The sequence below is a fragment of the Coregonus clupeaformis genome, chromosome 23, assembly GCF_020615455.1.
Source record: "Coregonus clupeaformis isolate EN_2021a chromosome 23, ASM2061545v1, whole genome shotgun sequence".
Taxonomy (NCBI): Eukaryota; Metazoa; Chordata; class Actinopteri; order Salmoniformes; family Salmonidae; genus Coregonus; species Coregonus clupeaformis.
The window spans coordinates 20,987,553-21,008,504 of record NC_059214.1 but is presented as its reverse complement, the minus strand read 5'-3'; the positions used below and the strand labels follow the sequence as shown (position 1 = coordinate 21,008,504).

The 20,952-nt window shown below is 42.6% G+C and overlaps 1 protein-coding gene across 1 annotated transcript in view; it reads right to left on the bottom strand.

Annotated features, from left to right (window-relative positions):
• Positions 1–20,952, bottom strand: part of myo3b (myosin IIIB) — a 115,228-nt gene that overhangs the window by 31,175 nt on the left and 63,101 nt on the right. Inside the window, exons 25-34 of the mRNA XM_041844349.1 lie at positions 20,152–20,231; positions 13,177–13,197; positions 12,182–12,259; positions 11,680–11,885; positions 9,523–9,634; positions 9,232–9,394; positions 8,907–8,987; positions 7,311–7,407; positions 5,785–5,824; positions 4,796–4,916 (exon numbers count right to left, since the gene is read on the bottom strand). Coding sequence (XP_041700283.1) covers positions 4,796–4,916; positions 5,785–5,824; positions 7,311–7,407; positions 8,907–8,987; positions 9,232–9,394; positions 9,523–9,634; positions 11,680–11,885; positions 12,182–12,259; positions 13,177–13,197; positions 20,152–20,231 — 999 coding nt within the window. The remainder of the gene's footprint in view (positions 1–4,795; positions 4,917–5,784; positions 5,825–7,310; positions 7,408–8,906; positions 8,988–9,231; positions 9,395–9,522; positions 9,635–11,679; positions 11,886–12,181; positions 12,260–13,176; positions 13,198–20,151; positions 20,232–20,952) is intronic.

The window sequence follows — 20,952 nt, the reverse complement described above, 5'->3', positions numbered from 1 at the left end:
TCAAATTAATATCCTACATCTGTAGAGTCGAGGTACAGAACTATAACCAATAAGTATTAGGAAACCTCGAAGTCACTGAACCTTCCTCTTTTCTTTCCTTTTTCTTCCCTACTCTTCAAAAGACCAGGTTAAGTGTCTTTCTAGACGCAGCAGTAATTGGTCTCTGTGTTGTGACTCCTCTTTATCACTGTCTCTCTTCTGACATGTATGTTTACCAGCACTTTAATCTTCAAAAAGCCTGTTAACATAAGTAGCTCAGCAGTCATAAACCATAAAGTCAGCCTCTGAATGATCCTCGGCACCATCCTGTTTACCACACTGAGGAGCGTAAACAGCACTCTGATCATATCACCGCTTTGCTCGCTTGACTCTTTTTGAATTATTATTCATATTGTATTAATATTCAGGCTGGTGAGACAGGGAGAGAAGTTACGTACTGTAAGTGTTCTGTTTACATGACTGTTTGGTGGATGCACCTGTTGAACTATCTCGGTGACAAAATGCTGCAAATCAAAGGATGACACTTAAGACATCCCACTGGGCAAACCACACCATTTCAACATGGAAATGTGGGTAATATTTGGTTGGGTCGTTGATCAATGAGATTTCAACCTTTATTCACCCACTCAAACAGACAGTCAGAAGTTTGTTGAATTCCCAATGTGTTATCACTGCACTTTCAACCATTTAAAAGCACAACAAAGTTCAAATGTGAATACAATGTCAGATATTTTGTATTTATACAACAACTTAATGTGTTATCACTGTGTTTCATATAATAGCAAAACCAAATGGCCTGTATTGTAGTTTAGATTACATTAAAAGTACTGTTTGAGGTTCTGTACAGATATTTATATTGTGAAGATCTCCACAGACCTGCGACCTTTGCACGCTATCCTGAACATGCACACTTTCTATGATTACATATTAATCCTTTTATAGTTACAGTAACCTCAAAATGTGGTCATGGATGAGTTATTCATTTTAAGGTTGAATAAAAACTGTTAAATTAGTTTGTAAGATAGCCTTATTACAAAAGTAATATCGAATTGTGTTAGGTTGACAATGGGGGGGGGAGGGGTAACTCAGTTGGGGTCTCCAATTAATGTTGAGAGTTAGAATAGTAGAATACACAAGGTGCAATTTCTTTGTGTAGATCAAATTAATAATGAGAGAAATGGCGGTGGAAACGCCTTTATGCACAAATATTGATATAATAACCATCATAACGAAGTAAACTTGGAGTCATGTGATGATATGGTGTGTGATCCTCCCACTACGTCCCAGGAAACCATGCAGTTTATTGCAGTGTTTATTAGGCTACAGATTAAATAATTTCTGATGAACTTCACAGGGTGGCTAATGTTCAGTCCCTGGACAACAAAGGAGAAGATCTCCTTCCAGAGAGACATCAGAGACTGTAACATACTCTGTTTCACGGAATCATGGCTCTCTCCGGATATACTGTCCCCGTCCATACAGCCAGCTGGGTTCTCAGTACATCGCACAGACAGGAATGAAGAACTTTCAGGGGAAAAGAAAGGTGGAGGTGTATGTTTTATGATTAACTGCTCATGGTGTGATTGTGGTAACGTACAGGAACTCAAGTCCTTCTGTTTACCCGACCGAGAATATCTCACAATCAAATGCCGACCGCATTACCTCCCGAGATAATTATCTTCGGTCATCGTCACAGCCATGTATATTCCCACGACGGCTCTCAAGGAACTACACTGGACTTTGTGCAAACTGGAAACCGCATATCCTGAGGCCACATTTATTGTAGCTGGGGACTTTAATAAAGCAAATATTAGTAAAACTCTACTGAAGTTTTATCAACATATTGCCTGCGCCACTCACACATCAAAAACTCTCGCCATTGCTACTCTCCCTTCCGGGATGGCTACAAGGCCCTCCCCCACCCTCCCTTCAGCAAATCAGATCACGCCTCCATCCTGCTCCTCCCTTCCTTTAGGCAGAAACTCAAATAGGAAGTACCCGTGGTAAGGACTGTTCAACGCCGGTCTGACCAATCGGAATCCATGCTTCAAGATTGTTTTGATCACATGGACTGGGATATGTTCCGGGTTGCCTCTGAGAATAACATTGACATATACACTGACACGGTGACTGAGTTCATCAGGAAGTGTATAGCGTATGTTGTTCCCACTGTGATGATTACAAACCAAAAATCGTGGATAGATGGCAGCATTCGCGCAAAACTGAAAGTGCAAATCACCGCATTTAACCACGGCAAGGTGACTGGGGATACGGAGTACAAACAGTCTAGTTATGCCCTTCGTAGACAATCAAACAGGCAAAACATCAGTACAGAGACAAAGTGGAGTCGCAATTCAATGGCTCAGACACGAGACGTATGTGGCAGGGACTCCAGACAATCACGGATTATAAAGGGAAAAGAAGCCAAGTTGCGGACACCGACGTCTTGCTCCCGGACAAGCTAAAAATCTGTCGCCAATTGGATGGAAACCTAGCTACTGACAGCTACTGATTTTTAGATTGGTAAGTTAGTCTAGCCAGCTATCTAAACTTGTAGTAATCATGGTCAAATTACCGGCCCCAATGATTTTGTCAGTCACTGTCACTCAGATAATTCCCCCAACATAATTTCACCCAAAAGGCTAGGGCGGGTTCTGACTGCATGTGTGGGTACGGATGTGGATACGTAGACCCGCAAGCCACTGAGGCCCCTCATGATGAGTTCAGATTTTTAGTGGCCCCCACCCCATCCCTGCTGTAGATAAATCAATTCTCCAGTAGGATGTGCTGCCCAGCCTATTGTTATTTTTTCTGATAGTGGATATAACGTTGAAGATCTGATGTTGTTTTAAAGGTACAAATTCAACATATTTTATACAAGTTTTGTCTATGTAGAAAAATTGTTACCATAATTACATAATTCTGTGGTTGAAAACAACGTTGATGACTTTCTGCAATCCAACGCATTTTCCACATAGATTCCATGTTACAATATGTTGACAAATTACATTGAAACAACGTTGATTCAACCAGTTTGTGCCCAGTGGGATGTAAAGAAGGGCTGTGTCTGTGGAGTGCTTTAATTCTCTCTTTCCTTCTTCCTTCCACAAAAGAAAGCACTGCAGGTATCTGGCTAAAGCTGGAGAATAGTCCCTTAGCCCTGTGTTAAACATACACTGAAACAGACATCTTTGAAACTAAGGGTAATCTCCTCCTGTCTTACTTTCACAAATGGGGCTGTCCTGGACCACACAGCACAGCTGGGCTCAGTCAAATTACTTAGAAGGGACTTAGCGTCCATCAAACGCAGAGAGAGGTTCCGGGTCGTGCCACAGCGCTTTTGGTCAAACGCAAAGCGGATTTGAATTTCCTGGGCAAATTTTCAACTTTCTCTGTTGGTGTCCTGAAACACTCCAGGTTCACCTCAGCCCCAGAATATAAGCAATCACCAGGGGCGTCGGCAGGATGAGACACAGGAAGAAGCCTGGTCTCCAAACATCTGGTAGGGCCAGGCTTCCATGACTCGCTCAACCTCAGGATAAAAAAAAGGCCTCAGATCTGCAGGGATCAAAGTGTGCCCTGGGTGCATGGCCACTGTGGCCTCCCTCAACGTATTCAAATATGGTTTCCTGAAAGCAACTGTAGCCATAAGCAGACCTCAGAACATAAATGGGGAGGAAAGAGATGATGAATACCTGAAAGTCTATGTGTTCTCTGCACACAACACAAGTGAAGCATTATGAAAGCCCATGGCTTATGGAAAATGAAAATGTTTTTATCACAGCATTTAGCATTTTGCCCCAAAACCATCTACCCTGCTCTCAGGAGAAGGGAATTTCAAACCTCATTAATGGACCTAGCTAGTTATAATGAATTTTTCCCCAATTTATAATGGCATAACTGCTTAATTATTTTTGCTAGTATAAACCAGGGAACTACAGTAGGAGAAACACTTTAAATGCATATTTCAATGAATGAAATTAAACTCAAACTGCTATTCCTTCCAGCATTTCCCTTCATATTCATACATCATGAATTCTTAAAAGCAGACCCTTGTCAGCGGCAGTGATGCTTCAGAGCGGGGGTCACCTGTATCAAGCATTACCGAATTAGCTGCTATCTAACCCAGACCTGCTGTGGCGTGCTGACACTAATCCCTCGCCCGCTGGAGAGCCCTGTCTGTGTTATATTATCATGTCTAATCCGCGTAATCTCCCGGCCGCGCAGCTAAACGGTATCCCACCTCCGTCTCTTACCTCAGTCTCGTAATAACATTAATGAAGGGCCGGGCCCCCATTACCCAGGCAGGCTAGCAGTGGGCTGGGTTACGGCCGTAATCAGCAGCGCCCTGCTCAACCACCCACTCAGCCTCCCAGGCAGCATGAATTAATGGAATTCAGCGCCTTGGGCAAAAAGCAAACCAAACATAAGTTCAACAAATCAGGGTTTGTGTATTTTCTTGTCACCGTTACTATGTGGGTCTATTAGAGCCATTGATGGGATCTTTAGCGAAGGGCTCTGCATGGGAGAATGAGGCTTTGAAGTGCTATAGTGCCACTTCTAAAACCCCTGCGATGAGAAGTTGTTTATGATGAGCTGACCCAGGTTATTAAAATACCATATAAATGATCACTCATTATACTTCCTCCCTTTGTTGTCAACAAAAAAAGGCAGGAAGGATTGGTAGGGATGAAAGGGGTCCTGTATTAAAAATTGCACTTTATCAATTAAAGCTGGATTTCTCCTGTTTCCTTGTGTAATTACCTGCACCCGCCAGCTCTGTGCTCAGGCTTACCTTGTTTACACTGTGTGTCTCGCAGGCTGCCTGTCTCCCTGCAAGCCTTCATTACTGTGTCTTCTCTGCCTTTGTCTCTGCTGTCATTTCTCACTTGTCTATCATGGCGGTCGGGGGCAACCTTTAAAGAAGAGGCATAAACACAGTCAGAAGAGTGCTGTCAATGGAAACATACACAGACAGACTGAGAGACAGACACAAGTAAAAGGCCGCCTATTTATTATTGTTTCTTAGTCATACTGGATTCAAATTCATTTATTTTTTATTTACTGTTTTGGCAGACACAACCCATGAATGTGTTTTGCAATGTTAATCACATGCTAATGCAATTGCATAGGACCCTCTATTACCCCTACCTCCCTGCAAATAGCAGTACACTGACTTAATTGTGAGGTTGAAAATAACAACACACACAGACCTCTCATATTAAATTTTTATCTTTGAATAAAAGAGCTCTAGGAAAGTATTAATCTGCTTAACATTTCTAAGTACATCCTACAAAGGATTTTGCTTTTTAAATCTTACATATGCTCAGCAGAGTTACTGGCAAAAACTGTAAGTTTTCCTCATTTCATCCTTTCAACATCAAATGGTGAGCAGCAAAAATTGGATCAGACTTCAAAGACTGTGATGTGCTCCTAGTCACGGAGTGGCTCTTCTATTTCACATATTGAATTCGAGCAGGATATCAAAGTGCTACCAAAGAACCTCAGGTCTTTACCAAAAAGGGGTCTAACATCTGTAGAAAGAGAAGCGCAAAGACAAATCACCTCCGGGAACAGCAAGCATTTATTCTCAGCCCTGAATTTCCAGCCTTTTGATTCTCCCATTCCTGTACCACCCTCTCTCTCCTCTGAGATGGAGTTTGGAGCAAGAGAAGTCTTTTGTTTCAAGGACCCCAAAAACTCTAATGAATAATCGATGTTCAAGGGGCTTTGTAGAAGTACAGTATTATGCTAAAAATATTCATTTCTCTGATATAAACTTACCTTCTCTCTGTGATCATTCAAAGTGTGTCTACCATCATACCTACAAAGGTGAAAAAGAGAGTTTAGAGGACTGATCCTAAACCACCTATCACAATAGATTTCATGTGGTACAACATAGATAATGACATACAAACTATTATGTAAGATTAACCATCCTTCATCTTGTCTCTCTTTCATATGATATATAGACACACTATTGAACACACAGTAGAGCAGTAGAACAAAGATGGGGAATATTATTCAGGTTGGGCAGTATGATGCAATAGAAACCTTTGGAGATGGACACAAACCTAGACAGACAGTGTGCAAGGCACTGAGTGATATAAAAGGGGAAAGTTACAATGTGTAGGTAAGAGCACACATCTTAAAAGGGGAAAATGGACCAGATCACGTCAAAATAAATCTATATAGAGCGATTCCAACACTGATTAAACAGAATTGTTAAGTTGAGGTTTGAAGTTCTCACCAAGGAATATGATTGTAAACATGGTGAAAAAATTCCCAGAAGAAAGACTTCTCAGCCCGGGTATACAACAAGCATAACATTTTCAGATGTGGAAATCTAGTCTTCGAGTCTGGAGAGATGCATTGCCGCCCTTGACCGACAAAGTCAATAAAATGAATAAAGATTTCAGCTTCTCCAACAAAATGGGGGATCTGTGCATCAGTTGGCAATATACTTCCAAACCCAAGTATTGCTTATGTATTTACTTTCTTTAAAAAAAAATTGGGCTAAAAAGCTGTCAGTTCCTTAACATTTGAAGATTATGGAATAAACCAATACTATTCTAAATACTAAGGCAAGAGAGAATCAATAGTGGTCTTGAATGAAAGCACAAGTGTTGAAGGAGAGTGTGTGACAGTCAGCTTGGTTGGACTTGTGAGCAGCACTGGCCAGACACCATGTGTACTGCAGTTCAGCTGCTGCTCTCCTGCTTCACACATACTTCCTTAATGACTGGCCTGCCATACGCTGAGTAAACACAAACCGCGTTCAGCTCTTACATCTGGAGACCAGTTCAGAGCCCAGCCCCGTTTGCAGTCAGACAAGTGCGCTATCTTGGCAGAAAGATATTTATTACATTTATAAAAAGGAGAGGTGGTGCAATAGGAGGAGCTTCCTCTAGTGGTTGAAACAACAGTACATTAAAGAGGGGAGGAAAGAGGTCTGCCTAGTAGAGCTCAAGTTGAGTGACTGGTATGCAAAGCCCTTTGCCCCATGACTGTGGTCTCTACCGGAGGTCCTTCTGTAACAACTTGAGAAAAGGCTTGCAGGGGTGCACACCAGGCTCAGATCTAATGGCCTTCAGAGACACTTAACACTAAAAAACTACAGTAAAGCACAAACATACATACAAAAACACAGATCATCCCTATTGCTGGACCTTACTGTCTGTGTGGCCAAACTTTGGGGCATCCTAATCATTAGGGCCTAATGGATACATCAAGACAAACACACACTGACACAAACATAGCTAACTGTTTTAGATCAAATATAACACTGGTAAAGGGATGAAGAAACTGACCCAAAATACTTGTTCCTGTCAGTGTGGCCTCCTGCCCCTGGGTGAGATATGTGCCTCTGGATTCCACGGTCTTTACGCACTCGGTGGCCCCTGTATGCTGTGGATACAGTAATATGACTACCATCAATGCATTCCGACACAATATTATCTGGGATTTAAATTCATTTCTCAATTTCCCTCTCTGAGTATTAAGCTATGCTTAATTGCGCAACTTAAACTAGATGAGACAAAGAAAAAGGACACAACAAAGCCTTCTAACTTATATTTGAGTAAACAAACATGTTACCCAAGTGTAAACAATTATACCAGTTAGTGGTAGAAAAGTTGCATCCGTTTTCCATCAATCCAAAAAGGAGGGATTCATTTTCAAAACAATATGTGATGAAAAAAGGGAACCCTAATGGATGGCACTAAACAGAGCATGCCACGCTATTCAGTCAAAGGGCTTTGTGTTTTAGTTGTAAAATTACACACAGTGAAAAAGAATGTTGGAGTACATTGTTGAGCAGCTCTATTTTCCATGGTCTAATCTGATCGATGGTTAGCATGCCCCCCAGGCCCTGCTGAGATCTGAGGAGCCACCAGGCTCATACATTTGAAAGGCATCTGTTTATTTAAAAAATGCAAATGCGGCCCACCTCAAAGGCTATAAGCTGCAGTGAACACACAATGTGAGCGTGTTGGAGTGTTCCGTGGGGGGGGCTGAGGCCCCACTTATGTCAGGTTGGCCTTCTCCTCAGCCCGCCCGCACACAAACACATCAATGTGGAGTTCTACAAAGAGATAAAGAGCAAGGGCCGACAGCAGGGCTTTTCTCACACCAAAAAACCTGTTTACCTATTCCACAGCGTTATTTACAAGGGTTTTAATGGAGGACATTTACACAAGGTGTGCAGGCGACTGATATGCTCAATGTGCCAGATGAGGGCAGCCCTTAGGAGAGCCATATAAAACAATGCCAAGTCTCCTCCCCCAGCCCTCCTCTACCCCTCCTCTACCGCTCCTCTCCCCTGCCCCTCTTGGCACCGTCCCTTGTCCTCCAGTGAGAGGCTCAAAGGAGTGGGGGAGGCCCGCAAAGGTTAATATGCCCACTTTGATCTTCGTCAAGGCACACCGAGTACGAATTAATTTACATTTCAGATGAAAAGGTTGACAGTATAAAAAGGCATCTTGTTTCTGGTATGTGAGAGCAGTGTAATAGACTGGGAATTTGAGAGAGGAAGTAGTGAGGAAACAGAAGGGATAACCCCCTCTCTTGCCTTGACTGGGAAAGAGATGAAAGGAAAAAAGGATCTCAATATGCACTGTTCTTCTGAAACATGGGGACCAAATGCTGCCCAAACTTTCAAAAGCCTTCCCTTATACATTATTAATTAATTATTACGGTTTCATGGGATGCTTACTGAGATCAAAAAGGTATTTCATCAAACCATAAGGTTTTTAGACCTTTATTAACTTTCTCTTAAAGAATATATAAAGAAAAACTCCAAAACACATAATCTGGATTTAGAAGTATGTGAAAATTCCAGAAGTGCCCTATTTAGTGAGTCAAGTACTTCTGAGAACAATACAACAACAACATCTGCAATGCTTTACCTGATTGTATGCAAATGGCCGCTTCTTCCCTCTCCTTTCTGGTTCGCTTGAAATTCTGTCGGGTATTGTGGCCCCTCCAGGCTAGAGAGAAAGAATTTACTGATCAACCTCAGTGAAACAATATAGAAGGCACATACAACATGAGATCCCACTTCAAAACACAGCACAACCAGGTGGCAATGAGCTAGATCCCTTTGAACTCTCAGAGGTCTTATTGTCTGCTCTGAAGCATTGCTCTTTTGGCCTATATGGGTCACACTGTGTTTATCAAACTAATCTATTTCATGAAGTATAGTCCTCCAGATTAGGCCAGGTGGATGGCTACCTGACTGGATGATGATGGCCCCATGGTTCCTCTTCTCCTTCTCTCTGCGGTAGCGCCTCGCCCCCAGCCAGCCCTTGGTGTAGGCCTGCATCACCACCACCCGTGCTATCAGCTCTCTCAGCAGCAGGTTCAGCTGCTCCACATGGTAGTACTTCAGGAACACCTGACACACAGTACACCCAGGGAGCTTAACATCGAAGCAACTCAATCTATGGACCAAGTTGTGATGCCATCCATAGGTTTCGAAACAAGAATCACTATCATTTCTCTGGCTAATCATCATCAAATTACCTTTGTCTTCCCTAAGACCCAGTTCTCTAGTTTGGCCCGCTCTAGTATGGCAACGGCATTCTCTTTGCTGGTGTCAGGCATCTGGTGAGCCCGGAAAGCTAGGTAGTAGTACCTATAAAACAGGAGAGAGGGAAAGATATCTGACCTTTATCATAGGTAATCATCTTTTTTGCCATGATTCAGTGTTTTCAGACAGTTCAGAAACGTGTCTTTCATACAACTTTAAAATAAATATATTTCATTGTAAATGAATTCAATCGCCATTCGTGGATCAGTGCACAAAGAAAACGAGGCTCACTGAAGCATGAGTCGCTAACAGAGGCCTATTGTCTGAGCTTTTTTGAATGGACTATGCTCTCTTATTTCAATCACTACACAGATGACACCCATAAAGCCTATCTGTGTTAATCAGCTCCAGTGCATGTCTCTACTTCATTGTCTAAGGCCCTTGACTGTCCCGCCTGTCACAGTTTATAAAACACCAGCATAGGACAGAGCTGATATAACTGTTTGTTCAGGGACATCAAGGCTCCCAAACTGCTGGTTCATTCCTTGTGTTCTGGTGTTGGTCAAAGAAAAGAAAAACAACAATGAATGAAAACGTCTTTGAACCCCCCCACCACATTCTACAGCCTTTCATTCTAATTCCTGTTGATACCTGTTCTTTCTTTGATGCTAAATACAAAGCACACTCCTTGGCAACATCAGACGAGCCTTTGATATGAGAGCACAAATTTAAATCAGTTTTCCACTAAAGGTGCAGTTTACTATTGAGTCTGTCAGTATTATTTCTGCCTGGCTTGGATGGGATGGGATAGATTCAATGGCAAGGTTGAAAGCCAGGGACATGCTAGGATATGGTCTCCTATACTCCAAACAATAGATAGGTGAAATCACTCTATTAACACAATAGGACAGTAGCTTTTAACACTGCTAAATGAGAATCTAGCCCCCTAGCCCCCACCCCCCCTCCCCTCATCACACACACCCACCCACACCCACACATATTCATTATATTTGAGGGTTAACAGCCCATTGTCACTTTTAACACCAAACTATGTGAACCCTCAAATAAAATAGCCTCACCAACACTGTCAGAGAATTGGAACAGGCAGAAGAACGACATGTGGTCATTCAAGGTTTTCTGCTTAAAATCCGGCTAAATTAAACACACAATCTTTTAAAAGCTCCCAGAGAGCAGCGAAACTAACCAGCCATCCCACTGCTTTTTACACAGGCCACAAGCCCAAGCTAATTACATTTTATATCATATTAAAGCGTCCCATTGGAGGTGCCTGGAATATTTTTCAAAGGATAATTGATCAAATGTAGGTTTCCTACGTTTTCCCAAGGACCTAGTCTGAGTAGGTATTTTATTCTTGACAGGTTGAGCAAGGTTTAAATCCCTGTTTTGGTATCTTATTAGGCTGCTTCAATAGACGGAAATCTTATTATGCTCACACTGGCAGATGCTGCCAGACATTTGAAAAACAAATAAAAACCTTATCTGATATCCTGTATCTAACCCAATTTCTTTATTAATGATAACCACCCGGGGAATAATGGGGCCCTATGTCAGATATGGACTGTGTCCAGGACACTGAGCATGAAAACAAACCCTTCATGAATAGTAAAGAAAGATTCATTAAAATGTATATCGTCAGCCTCAGAGTTCCTCTCTGTTTGAATTCTGCCCTTATTTCCCAGTCCCGTGAAGTGAACCCACCCAGTTAAGAGAGTTGAACCCACCCAGTTAAGAGAGTTGAACCCACCCAGTTAAGAGAATTGAACCCACCCAGTTAAGAGAGTTGAACCCACCCAGTTAAGAGAGTTAAACCCACCCAGTTAAGAGAGTTGAACCCACCCAGTTAAGAGAGTTGAACCCACCCAGTTAAGAGAGTTGAACCCACCCAGTTAAGAGAGTTGAACCCACCCAGTTAAGAGAGTTGTACAGGATGTAGTCTTATGCTATCACTAATGACTGCCAATTAGTGAACCTATTGCACTGCTCAAGTTTTGACTCCCATCTAATTAAGGAATCCGTGTTTTGTGTGATGTAGCATACACAGTGCACTTGTTCTGCTCTACCTCTGGGGTTGTGTCAGCACTCAGCGTGCACAGCTAGCGCCGCGGCGCCCGGCTCACTGCAGTTGTTACCTGTTAACAAACTCTTCAAACAGGATGCGGTGGGAGTAGCCCTGGCGGCGGATGTTCACTGTCTCCAGGATCCCAGTGTAGCGCAGCTGCACCATCACCCTCTCCTTAAAGAAGCGCAGCGCCTGTCTGTCATCATTGGGCTTTATGCAGCGCACAAAGTGGGGTTGACCCACCACCATCTTAGACAGCAGATCCATCAGGGAGTACTGCCAACGCAGTGAGGAGACAAAGCAAGGCGACGGGGGCGGAGCAAACAAGATAACAGGGATTATTATTTGCATTATGCATTCTTTCCTATTGTCATCGTGGAATTCAAAGATTCTGTGCTGAAGCTGTTTTGTTATTGTGTCAGCAAAACAATATTTTTACTGACATGCTTATTAACTGGTGGATATAAATCGACCCAGAAATGTAAACCCTTTTCAATTTTTGTACTGTATTAAAGGTCAATGAAAAACATTGCCGAAACAGAACGGTTGGGTGTGGTGATGGTGATACATACCCGGAAGTAGGAGGCCACTGTCTGTCTCCTCATGTTGGTGGTTTCCTCAGGGTGTCGCATCATCTCCATGGTGTCCACCTAAACACAAGCTGTCCCATTAATTCCTTCCTCACAATGGGATTGACAAGAATACAGTACATTGTTTCTTGTACTGTATTGTCCGGGAAGGGTAGCAGCACCATAAACACTTAAAGCCAACAGTGTAGAGAATGGATGTGTACAGCTGAGGGGCATGGGAGAATTGCAGCTAGCGCTGCTTTGTATAATGAGGCTTGCCATCCCAAACAAGATAGTCCTTCTAACAACGGATTAACGAGGACACAATATAAGCATTCTAATGGCCCTCACACTTCATGGCTTCATAAAAATGTATGATGCAATCAATAATTTATAGTAAGTCTACACAGCAAAGTGCATATCTTAATACTTTATTTCATCTTAGCACAGGGGTGAAAGGTATGTCAAACATTTTCTGAACAACTTCATGTAGTAATTGGATGTCTTGACAGTGCCTATGTTGAATGCTGTTCAGATATAAGTACCAGCAATCATCCCCTTTCTGTTCAACTACTTCTGTTCAAGTATTTTAGCAAGAGCTGCCCATACGTCTGCACTAGTTCAATCATTTGTTTCCATGATAACTTTTACCAGCTTCTCATCTGTTAACTGTTTCGAACTTTCCACCGACTTTGATTGGGCAAAAGAGAACATGCATTTTACATCAATCATATTTCAGAGATTGACTCATCGTTACCATGTACTCTCTTTTCACAGAGTAAGTATAGTAGTGTAGCTCATAAGGTGGTTTGATGCTTTACAAAAGAGAGCATGAAAATGGCACGATGTCAAACCACAGAGAAAGAGAACCCTCCACATGACACCAGTAGCCAACCATTGGAAACAGTAAACATTTTGTTAGAAATGTTACTGAGAAAAATAAGAAAGTCATGCAAGATAAGGTAGAAGGTAAATAAACAACCATAGGCTGTTCTTACCTTCAATAGGTATTTGGGAGACTGAATACAGGAAGTTGTTGTTGAGAAACATGGAAAGAAAGGAAAAGACAAGAGGATAGACAAGAAGTAAAGAATCTGAAATCACCTTTAAGGGGTATAACACCAAAGATCATAACGTGAGTATTTGCTCAATATACAATATTTGAAAATTGACAAAATCTTAACAGGACATTATGATTTGACTGCATGCTTCCCTTTAAAAGAGGTTAGTTCAGACAGTGAGAGATTAATTGAGCAACAGAGTATTATTCTTATAATTACTTTTATGGTACACTAAGAGCAACAGTGGGAGGAGTGCAAAAGTCAGGTTTGTCTGCACACATCACTAAGAACTTTGGATAAAAGAGTCTGCTAAATGGAATATATTATTATTATTATTAATATTATATATTAGGTTCACTACACTAGTTAATGGGGCAGATATAAAACCAGATAACCCTTTCAGAGGGTTGCAGCAGGATGTAATTGTTTATGGCCTAACTGTGGCCTCATGGTGGCTAGAGGCCTTTTTCACATGTTGTTCTTTACAAAAGGAATTGTATGAAGAAGTTGTACCAGCAGTCATCATTTAAAGCCTCCTTCCTAACAGCTGTTGATGGGGTGAAACACTGAGATAAGGCCCCTTTTTACGATGCATCTTTATAGTGTTAGGGGGATCCCAGTTAAGGGTAGAGCATGGTGCACTTGGACTCAAATCGTTCTCAATGTTCAAACGATTCAAATCATTTTCAATGATCTCGCAAGCTGCTACAATGGACTAACAGCGCAAGTAAATACAATGTCCGTCACAACTGCCTGAATCTGAACAATACTACTAGACAGCATGGAGATAGACAGCAGATGGTGAGGATGTAATCCCTGTGAACTCATGTGCATTCGGAAAGTATTCAGACCCCTTGACTTTTTCCACATTTTGTTACGTGACAGCCTTAATCTAAAATGGATTGAATAGTTTTTTCCCCCTCATCAATCTACACACACTTTCCTATAATGACAAAGCAAAAACAGGTTTTTAGATTTTTTTGCAAATGTATTACAAATAAAAAACTGAAATATAATATTTACATAAGTAATCAGACCCTTTACTCAGTGCTTTGTTGAAGCACCTTTGGCAGCAATTACAGCCTCGAGTCTTCTTGGGTATGACGCTACAAGCTTGGCACACCTGTATTTGGGGAGTTTCTCCCATTTTTCTCTGCAGATCCTCTCAAGCTCTGTCAGGTTGGATGGGGAGCGTCGCTGCACAGCTATTTTCAGGTCTCTCCAGAGATGTTCGATCGGGTTTAAGTCCGGGCTCTGGCTGGGCCACTCAAGGACATTCAGAGACTTGTCCCGAAGCCACTCCTGCGTTGTCTTGGCTGTGTGCTTAGGGTTGTTGTCCTGTTGGAAGGTGAACTTTCGCCCCAGTCTGAGATCCTGAGCGCTCTGGAGCAGGTTTCCATCAAGGATCTCGCTGTACTTTGATCCATTAATCTTTCCCTCGATCCTGATTAGTCTCCCAGTCCCTGCCGTTTAAAAACATCCCACAGCATGATGCTGCCACCCCCATGCTTCACCGTAGGGATTGTGCCAGGATTCCTCCAGACATGACGCTTGGCATTCAGGCCACAGAGTTCAATCTTGGTTTCATCAGACCAGAGAATCTTGTTTCTCATGGTCTGAGAGTCCTTTAGGTGCCTTTTGGCAAACACCAAGCGGGATGTCATGTGCCTTTTACTGAGGAGCGGCTTCCATCTGGCCACTCTACCATTAAGGCCTGATTGGTGGAGTGCTGCAGAGATGGTTGTCCTTCTGGAAGGTTCTCCCATCTCCACAGAGGAACTCTGGAGCTCTATCAGAGTGACCATCGGGCTCTTGGTCACCTTCCTGACCAAGGCCCTTCTCCCCCAATTGCTCAGTTTGGCCGGGTGGCCAGCTCTAGGAAGAGTCTTGGTGGTTCCAAACTTCTTCCATTTAAGAATGATGGAGGACTTTGTGTTCATGGGGACCTTCAATGCTGCAGACATTTTTTGGTCCCCTTCCCCAGATCTGTGCCTTGATACAATCCTGTCTCGGAGCGCTACGGACAATTCCTTCGACCTCATGGCATGGTTTTTGCTCTGACATGCACTGTCAACTGTGGGACCTTATATAGAAAGGTGTGTGTCTTTCCAAATCATGTCCAATCAATTGAATGTACCACCGGTGGACTCCAATCAAGTTGTAGAAACATCAAGGATGATCAATGGAAACAGGATGCACCTGAGCTCAATTTCTAGTCTCATAGCAAAGGGTCTGAACACTTATGTAAATAAGGCATTTTCTTTGTTTTGTTTTTATAAATTTGCTAAAATGTCTAAAAACCTGTTTTCGCTTTGTCATTATGGGGTATTGTGTGTAGATTGATGAGGAAAAAATAATAAGGCTGTAACGTAACAAAATGTTAAAAAAGTCAAGGGGTCTGAATACTTTCCAAATGCACTGTACAGAGCTCTATGTTAACAAACCTAACGAAATGGTCAATCTAAGCGCTGGGCGGTAGCGCTATAGGTTCGTGGGGGGTGTCAGAAATATTTTAGCTATTTTCACAATTACAATTATCGGCACAGTTGCTGGCGTTGGCGAAAAAGGGCTGTGTTTTGATGAATAAACAAGTTGTGGGTGTGTCGAGGCTTGGCCCTTAACTGGACAATCAGAACGTGCACCATAGCTAAATATGTGGTTGCGTCAAGTTGTTTATTTACGGACTTTTATGTATTGCCTTGGAATCAACTCCAATTCCAATGTTTGTCCGTTAAAGTTTGTTAAACAGCTTACAGAAACAAAATAACAAAATGTAGACCTATCCCATCTTTGCAAAATATGTTAACTTGAACCTGTTTGCAGTCCACATTGTTCTAATTCAATGTGGAAATATATACATAGCATCCGCACTGATATAGAGGCTAGTCCTACTGTAAATTACATTATGGCTAAGTATGGACATGCCAAATGTTTTCAATAAGTAAGATTACATTAATTATTGATAAGGCTTTAAAAGAGAGCGAATAATTCGAATCAAATTCTTAACAAAACAAAACAACAACTTGTTTTAAATAGGCTATATCTAAACACACTTACAGGCACCATAATTGCGTCCCATGGCCATATAATACTAAACCAATGCAGACTATGGAGGGTTTTACGCACATCTAAAGTTTTCATAATAGCTGGACAAAGATCCAATATAAAGAGAAAGGGAGAATATCCACTCACCGTTATACTGCTCCTATATACACTATATTTATAAAAGTATGTGGACATCCCTTCAAATTAGTGGATTTGGCTATTTCAGCCACACCCGTTGCTGACAGGTGTATTAAATCGAGCACACATCCATGCAAACTCCATCGACAAACACTGGCAGTAGAATGGCCTTACTGAAGAGCTCAGTGTCTTTCAATGTGGCACCGTCATAGGATGCCACCTTTCCAACAATTCAGTTCATCAAATTTCTGCCCTGCTAGAGCTTCCCCGATCAACTGTAAATGCTGTTATTGTGAAGTGGAAACGTCTAGGAGCAACAATGGCTCAGCCACAAAGTGGTAGGCCACACAAGCTCACAGAATGGGACCGCCGAGTGCTGAAGCACGTAGCGCGTATTAATCGTCTGTCCTCGGTTGCAACTCTCACTACCAAGTTCCAAACTGCCTCTGGAAGCAACATCAGCACAAGAACTGTTCGTCGCGAGCTTCATGAAATTGAGTTTCCATGGCCGAGCAGCCGCACACAAGCCTAAAATCCTCAAGCGCAATGCCAAGTGTCGGCTGGAGTGGTGTATAGCTCGCCACCATTGGACTCTAGAGCAGTGGAAACGCGTTCTCTGGAGTGATGAATCACGCTTCACCATCTGGCAGTTAGATGGATTAATCTGGGTTTGGTGGATGCCAGGAGAACGGTACCTGCCCCAATGTATAGTGCCAACTGTAAAGTTTGGTGGAGGAGGAATAATGGTCTGGAGTTGTTTTTCAGGGTTCGGGCTAGGCTCCTTAGTTTCAGTGAAGGGAAATCTTAACGCTACAGCATACAATGACATTCTAGACGATTCTGTGCTTCCAACTTTGTGGCAACAGATTGGGGAAGGCCCTTTCCTGTTTAAGCATGACAATGCCCCCATGCACAAAGTGAGGTCCATACAGAATTGGTTTGTCGAGATCGGTGTGGAAGAACTTGACTGGCCTGCACAGAGCCCTGACCTCAACCCCATCGAACACCTTTGGGATGAATTGGAATGACGACTGCGAGCCAGGCCTAATCGCCCAACATCAGTGCCCAACCTCACTAATGCTCTTGTGGCTGAATGGAAGCAAGTCCCCACAGCAATGTTCCAACATCTAGTGGAAAGCCTTCCCAGAAGAGTGGAGGCTGTTATAGCAGCAAATGGGGGACAAACTCCATATTAATGGCCATGATTTTGGAATGCGATGTTCGACGAGCAGGTGTCCACATACTTTTGGTCATGTCGTGTATAATGTTTTATATACATATTCAAACCATCTTACAGATCGCATTTACACTTCTCCAGAAGTTGCATTGCATGCGCGCAATGGACGTTCTCACCATAAAACCAGTACAGTGAATCATTCTAATATGTTTATTTTTTATAAAATTCTACGAAAAACAAACAATTGTTACAGGAAAATAACTTCTAAATAAGAGGTTCACTGGTATTCACCGAGGTTCTCATCTCTCGTTTCATGATGGGCATGGACACATGTAGCCTACATCATGGAGGGGGTTTTACACACGTCTAAATCATGGCTAAGATATTGTAGGCCTGACTACAACACATAGAGTGGGGAAAAAAAGTATTTAGTCAGCCACCAATTGTGCAAGTTCTCCCACTTAAAAAGATGAGAGAGGCCTGTAATTTTCATCATAGGTACACGTCAACTATGACAGACAAAATGAGGGTTGAGATCTGGAGACTGGCTAGGCCACTCCAGGACCTTGAAATGCTTCTTACGAAGCCACTCCTTCGTTGCCCGGGCGGTGTGTTTGGGATCATTGTCATGCTGAAAGACCCAGCCACATTTCATCTTCAATGCCCTTGCTGATGGAAGGAGGTTTTCACTCAAAATCTCACGATACATGGCCCCATTCATTCTTTCCTTTACACGGATCAGTCATCCTGGTCCCTTTGCAGAAAAACAGCCCCAAAGCATGATGTTTCCACCCCTATGCTTCACAGTAGGTATGGTGTTCTTTGGATGCAACTCAGCATTCTTTGTCCTCCAAACACGACAAGTTGAGTTTTTACCAAAAGGTTCTATTTTGGTTTCATCTGACCATATGACATTCTCCCAATCCTCTTCTGGATCATCCAAATGCACTCTAGCAATCTTCAGACGGGCCTGGACATGTACTGGCTTAAGCAGGGGGACACGTCTGGCACTGCAGGATTTGAGTCCCTGGCGGCGTAGTGTGTTACTGATGGTAGGCTTTGTTACTTTGGTCCCAGCTCTCTGCAGGTCATTCACTAGGTCCCCCCGTGTGGTTCTGGGATTTTTGCTCACCGTTCTTGTGATCATTTTGACCCCACAGGGTGAGATCTTGCGTGGAGCCCCAGATCGAGGGAGATTATCAGTGGTCTTGTATGTCTTCCATTTCCTAATAATTGCTCCCACAGTTGATTTCTTCAAACCAAGCTGCTTACCTATTGCAGATTCAGTCTTCCCAGCCTGGTGCAGGTCTACAATTTTGTTTCTGGTGTCCTTTGACAGCTCTTTGGTCTTGGCCATAGTGGAGTTTGGAGTGTGGCTGTTTGAGGTTGTGGACAGGTGTCTTTTATACTGATAACAAGTTCAAACAGGTGCCATTAATACAGGTAACGAGTGGAGGACAGAGGAGCCTCTTAAAGAAGAAGTTACAGGTCTGTGAGAGCCAGAAATCTTGCTTGTTTGTAGGTGACCAAATACTTATTTTCCACCATAAATTGCAAATAAATTCATTAAAAATCCTACAATGTGATTTTCTGGATTTTTTTTCCTCAATTTGTCTGTCATAGTTGACGTGTACCTATGATGAAAATTACAGGCCTCTCTCATCTTTTTAAGTGGGAGAACTTGCACAATTGGTGGCTGACTAAATACTTTTTTCCCCACTGTAGATAAAAAGGGAATGTCAGCTCACTGTTTTGTTCCTCTCAAACATTATCTTTTAATAAAGCTTTGGTGATTAAGATTTATCTCCAAGCGGTCTCCGGACCCAAACACTTTATCAACGGTCTTGACTAGCCTACTTGATTAGATTGGGCAGGACAAAAAGAAAACAGCCTTCATTGAGAGGAGGGGAGGCTATGATTGGTTTTTAATAAAATAAAACGAAATGGGGAAAAAACATTACTGTTTTATGTTTCTAAATACGAAGTATGCATGCACCAAAAGCACATCTTGTTCCATGCGCATATGAGCTTTGTGTGTCACGGCTAGATAAGCACTTTGGATCATGTTTTTAAGGACACACCTCAAATATTTCCACCCCTCCCATCTGAGCGCAAGCGAGCTGATGTAAGATGGGTAAATTGCAGAATCTGGCATTAGAGCTGAAAAATGCAAGTGTGCCAGTTTTTACATGACGAAATTGCAAACTAATCTGCGTTTAACACTAGCGCTGCTTTAACGCCAGCCAAAAATAGAGTCCAAAGAGTGATATGGTCTCAACTTGGATTAAATAATAGCCCTTAAAAGGGTTTAAGGGATACTTCGGGATACTTCCCAGAGTCAGATGAACTAATGGATAGCATTTTTAGGTCTCTCTTTCCAGTATGAAGGAAGTTAGAGGTAGTTTCGTGAGCCAATGCTAACTAGTTAGCAATTACGCTAGCAACTTCCTTCAAACTGCACACAAAGACAAAAAATGGTATCCACAAGTTCATCTGACTCTGGGGAAGTAGATAAAATCCTGAAGTATCCCTTTAAGGGAGATAGTGCCCACCTTGTTGCGTCCTGAGCTGAGCTGGGGTGGCAGTGACCTTGAGGCAGCAGTGACTCTCGCCCTGGAAGTGGCCAGATTACCTGTTCAAACCAACACAGCAAAGCAACACGTCAATACAATGCCACATACTTTATGAACACCTGCTCTTTCCATGACATAGGCTGACCAGGTGAATCCAGGTGAAAACTATGATCCCTTATTGATGTAATTTGTTAAATACACTTCAAATCAGTGTAGATGAATGGGAGGAGACAGGTTGAAGAAGGATTTTTAAGCCTTGAGACAATTGATACATGGATTGTGCCATTCAGAGGGTGAATGGGCAAGACAAAAGATTTAAGTGCATTTGAACGGGGTATAGTAGTAGGTGCCAGGCGCACCAGTTTCTGTCAAGAACTGGGTTTTTCACACTCAACAGTTTCCCGTGTGTATCAAGAATGTTACACCACCCAAAGGACATCCAGCCAACTTGACACAACTGTGGGAAGCATTGGAGTCAACATGGGCCGGCATCCCTGTGGAACGCTTTCGACACCTTGTAGAGTCCATGCCCCGCAAATCAAGTTAACTCCTGCTTTCAACAAGCATGTCTCTTGAGAGCAGGCCAGTTCCATTATGGACCAGTGTGTTGGGTAACCCTTTAGGTAGACAGAAAGGGCAGTTTAGGACCTCACCAGTCTGAGCTGGATTTTATGGAATCAGCAGTACAGCTATCTGCACTGCAGTGCTACAGTCACTCCCGCACACACGAGAGGATATGAACCGAGCATATGCAAGACAGTCTGAAACATTTCAAAGTTT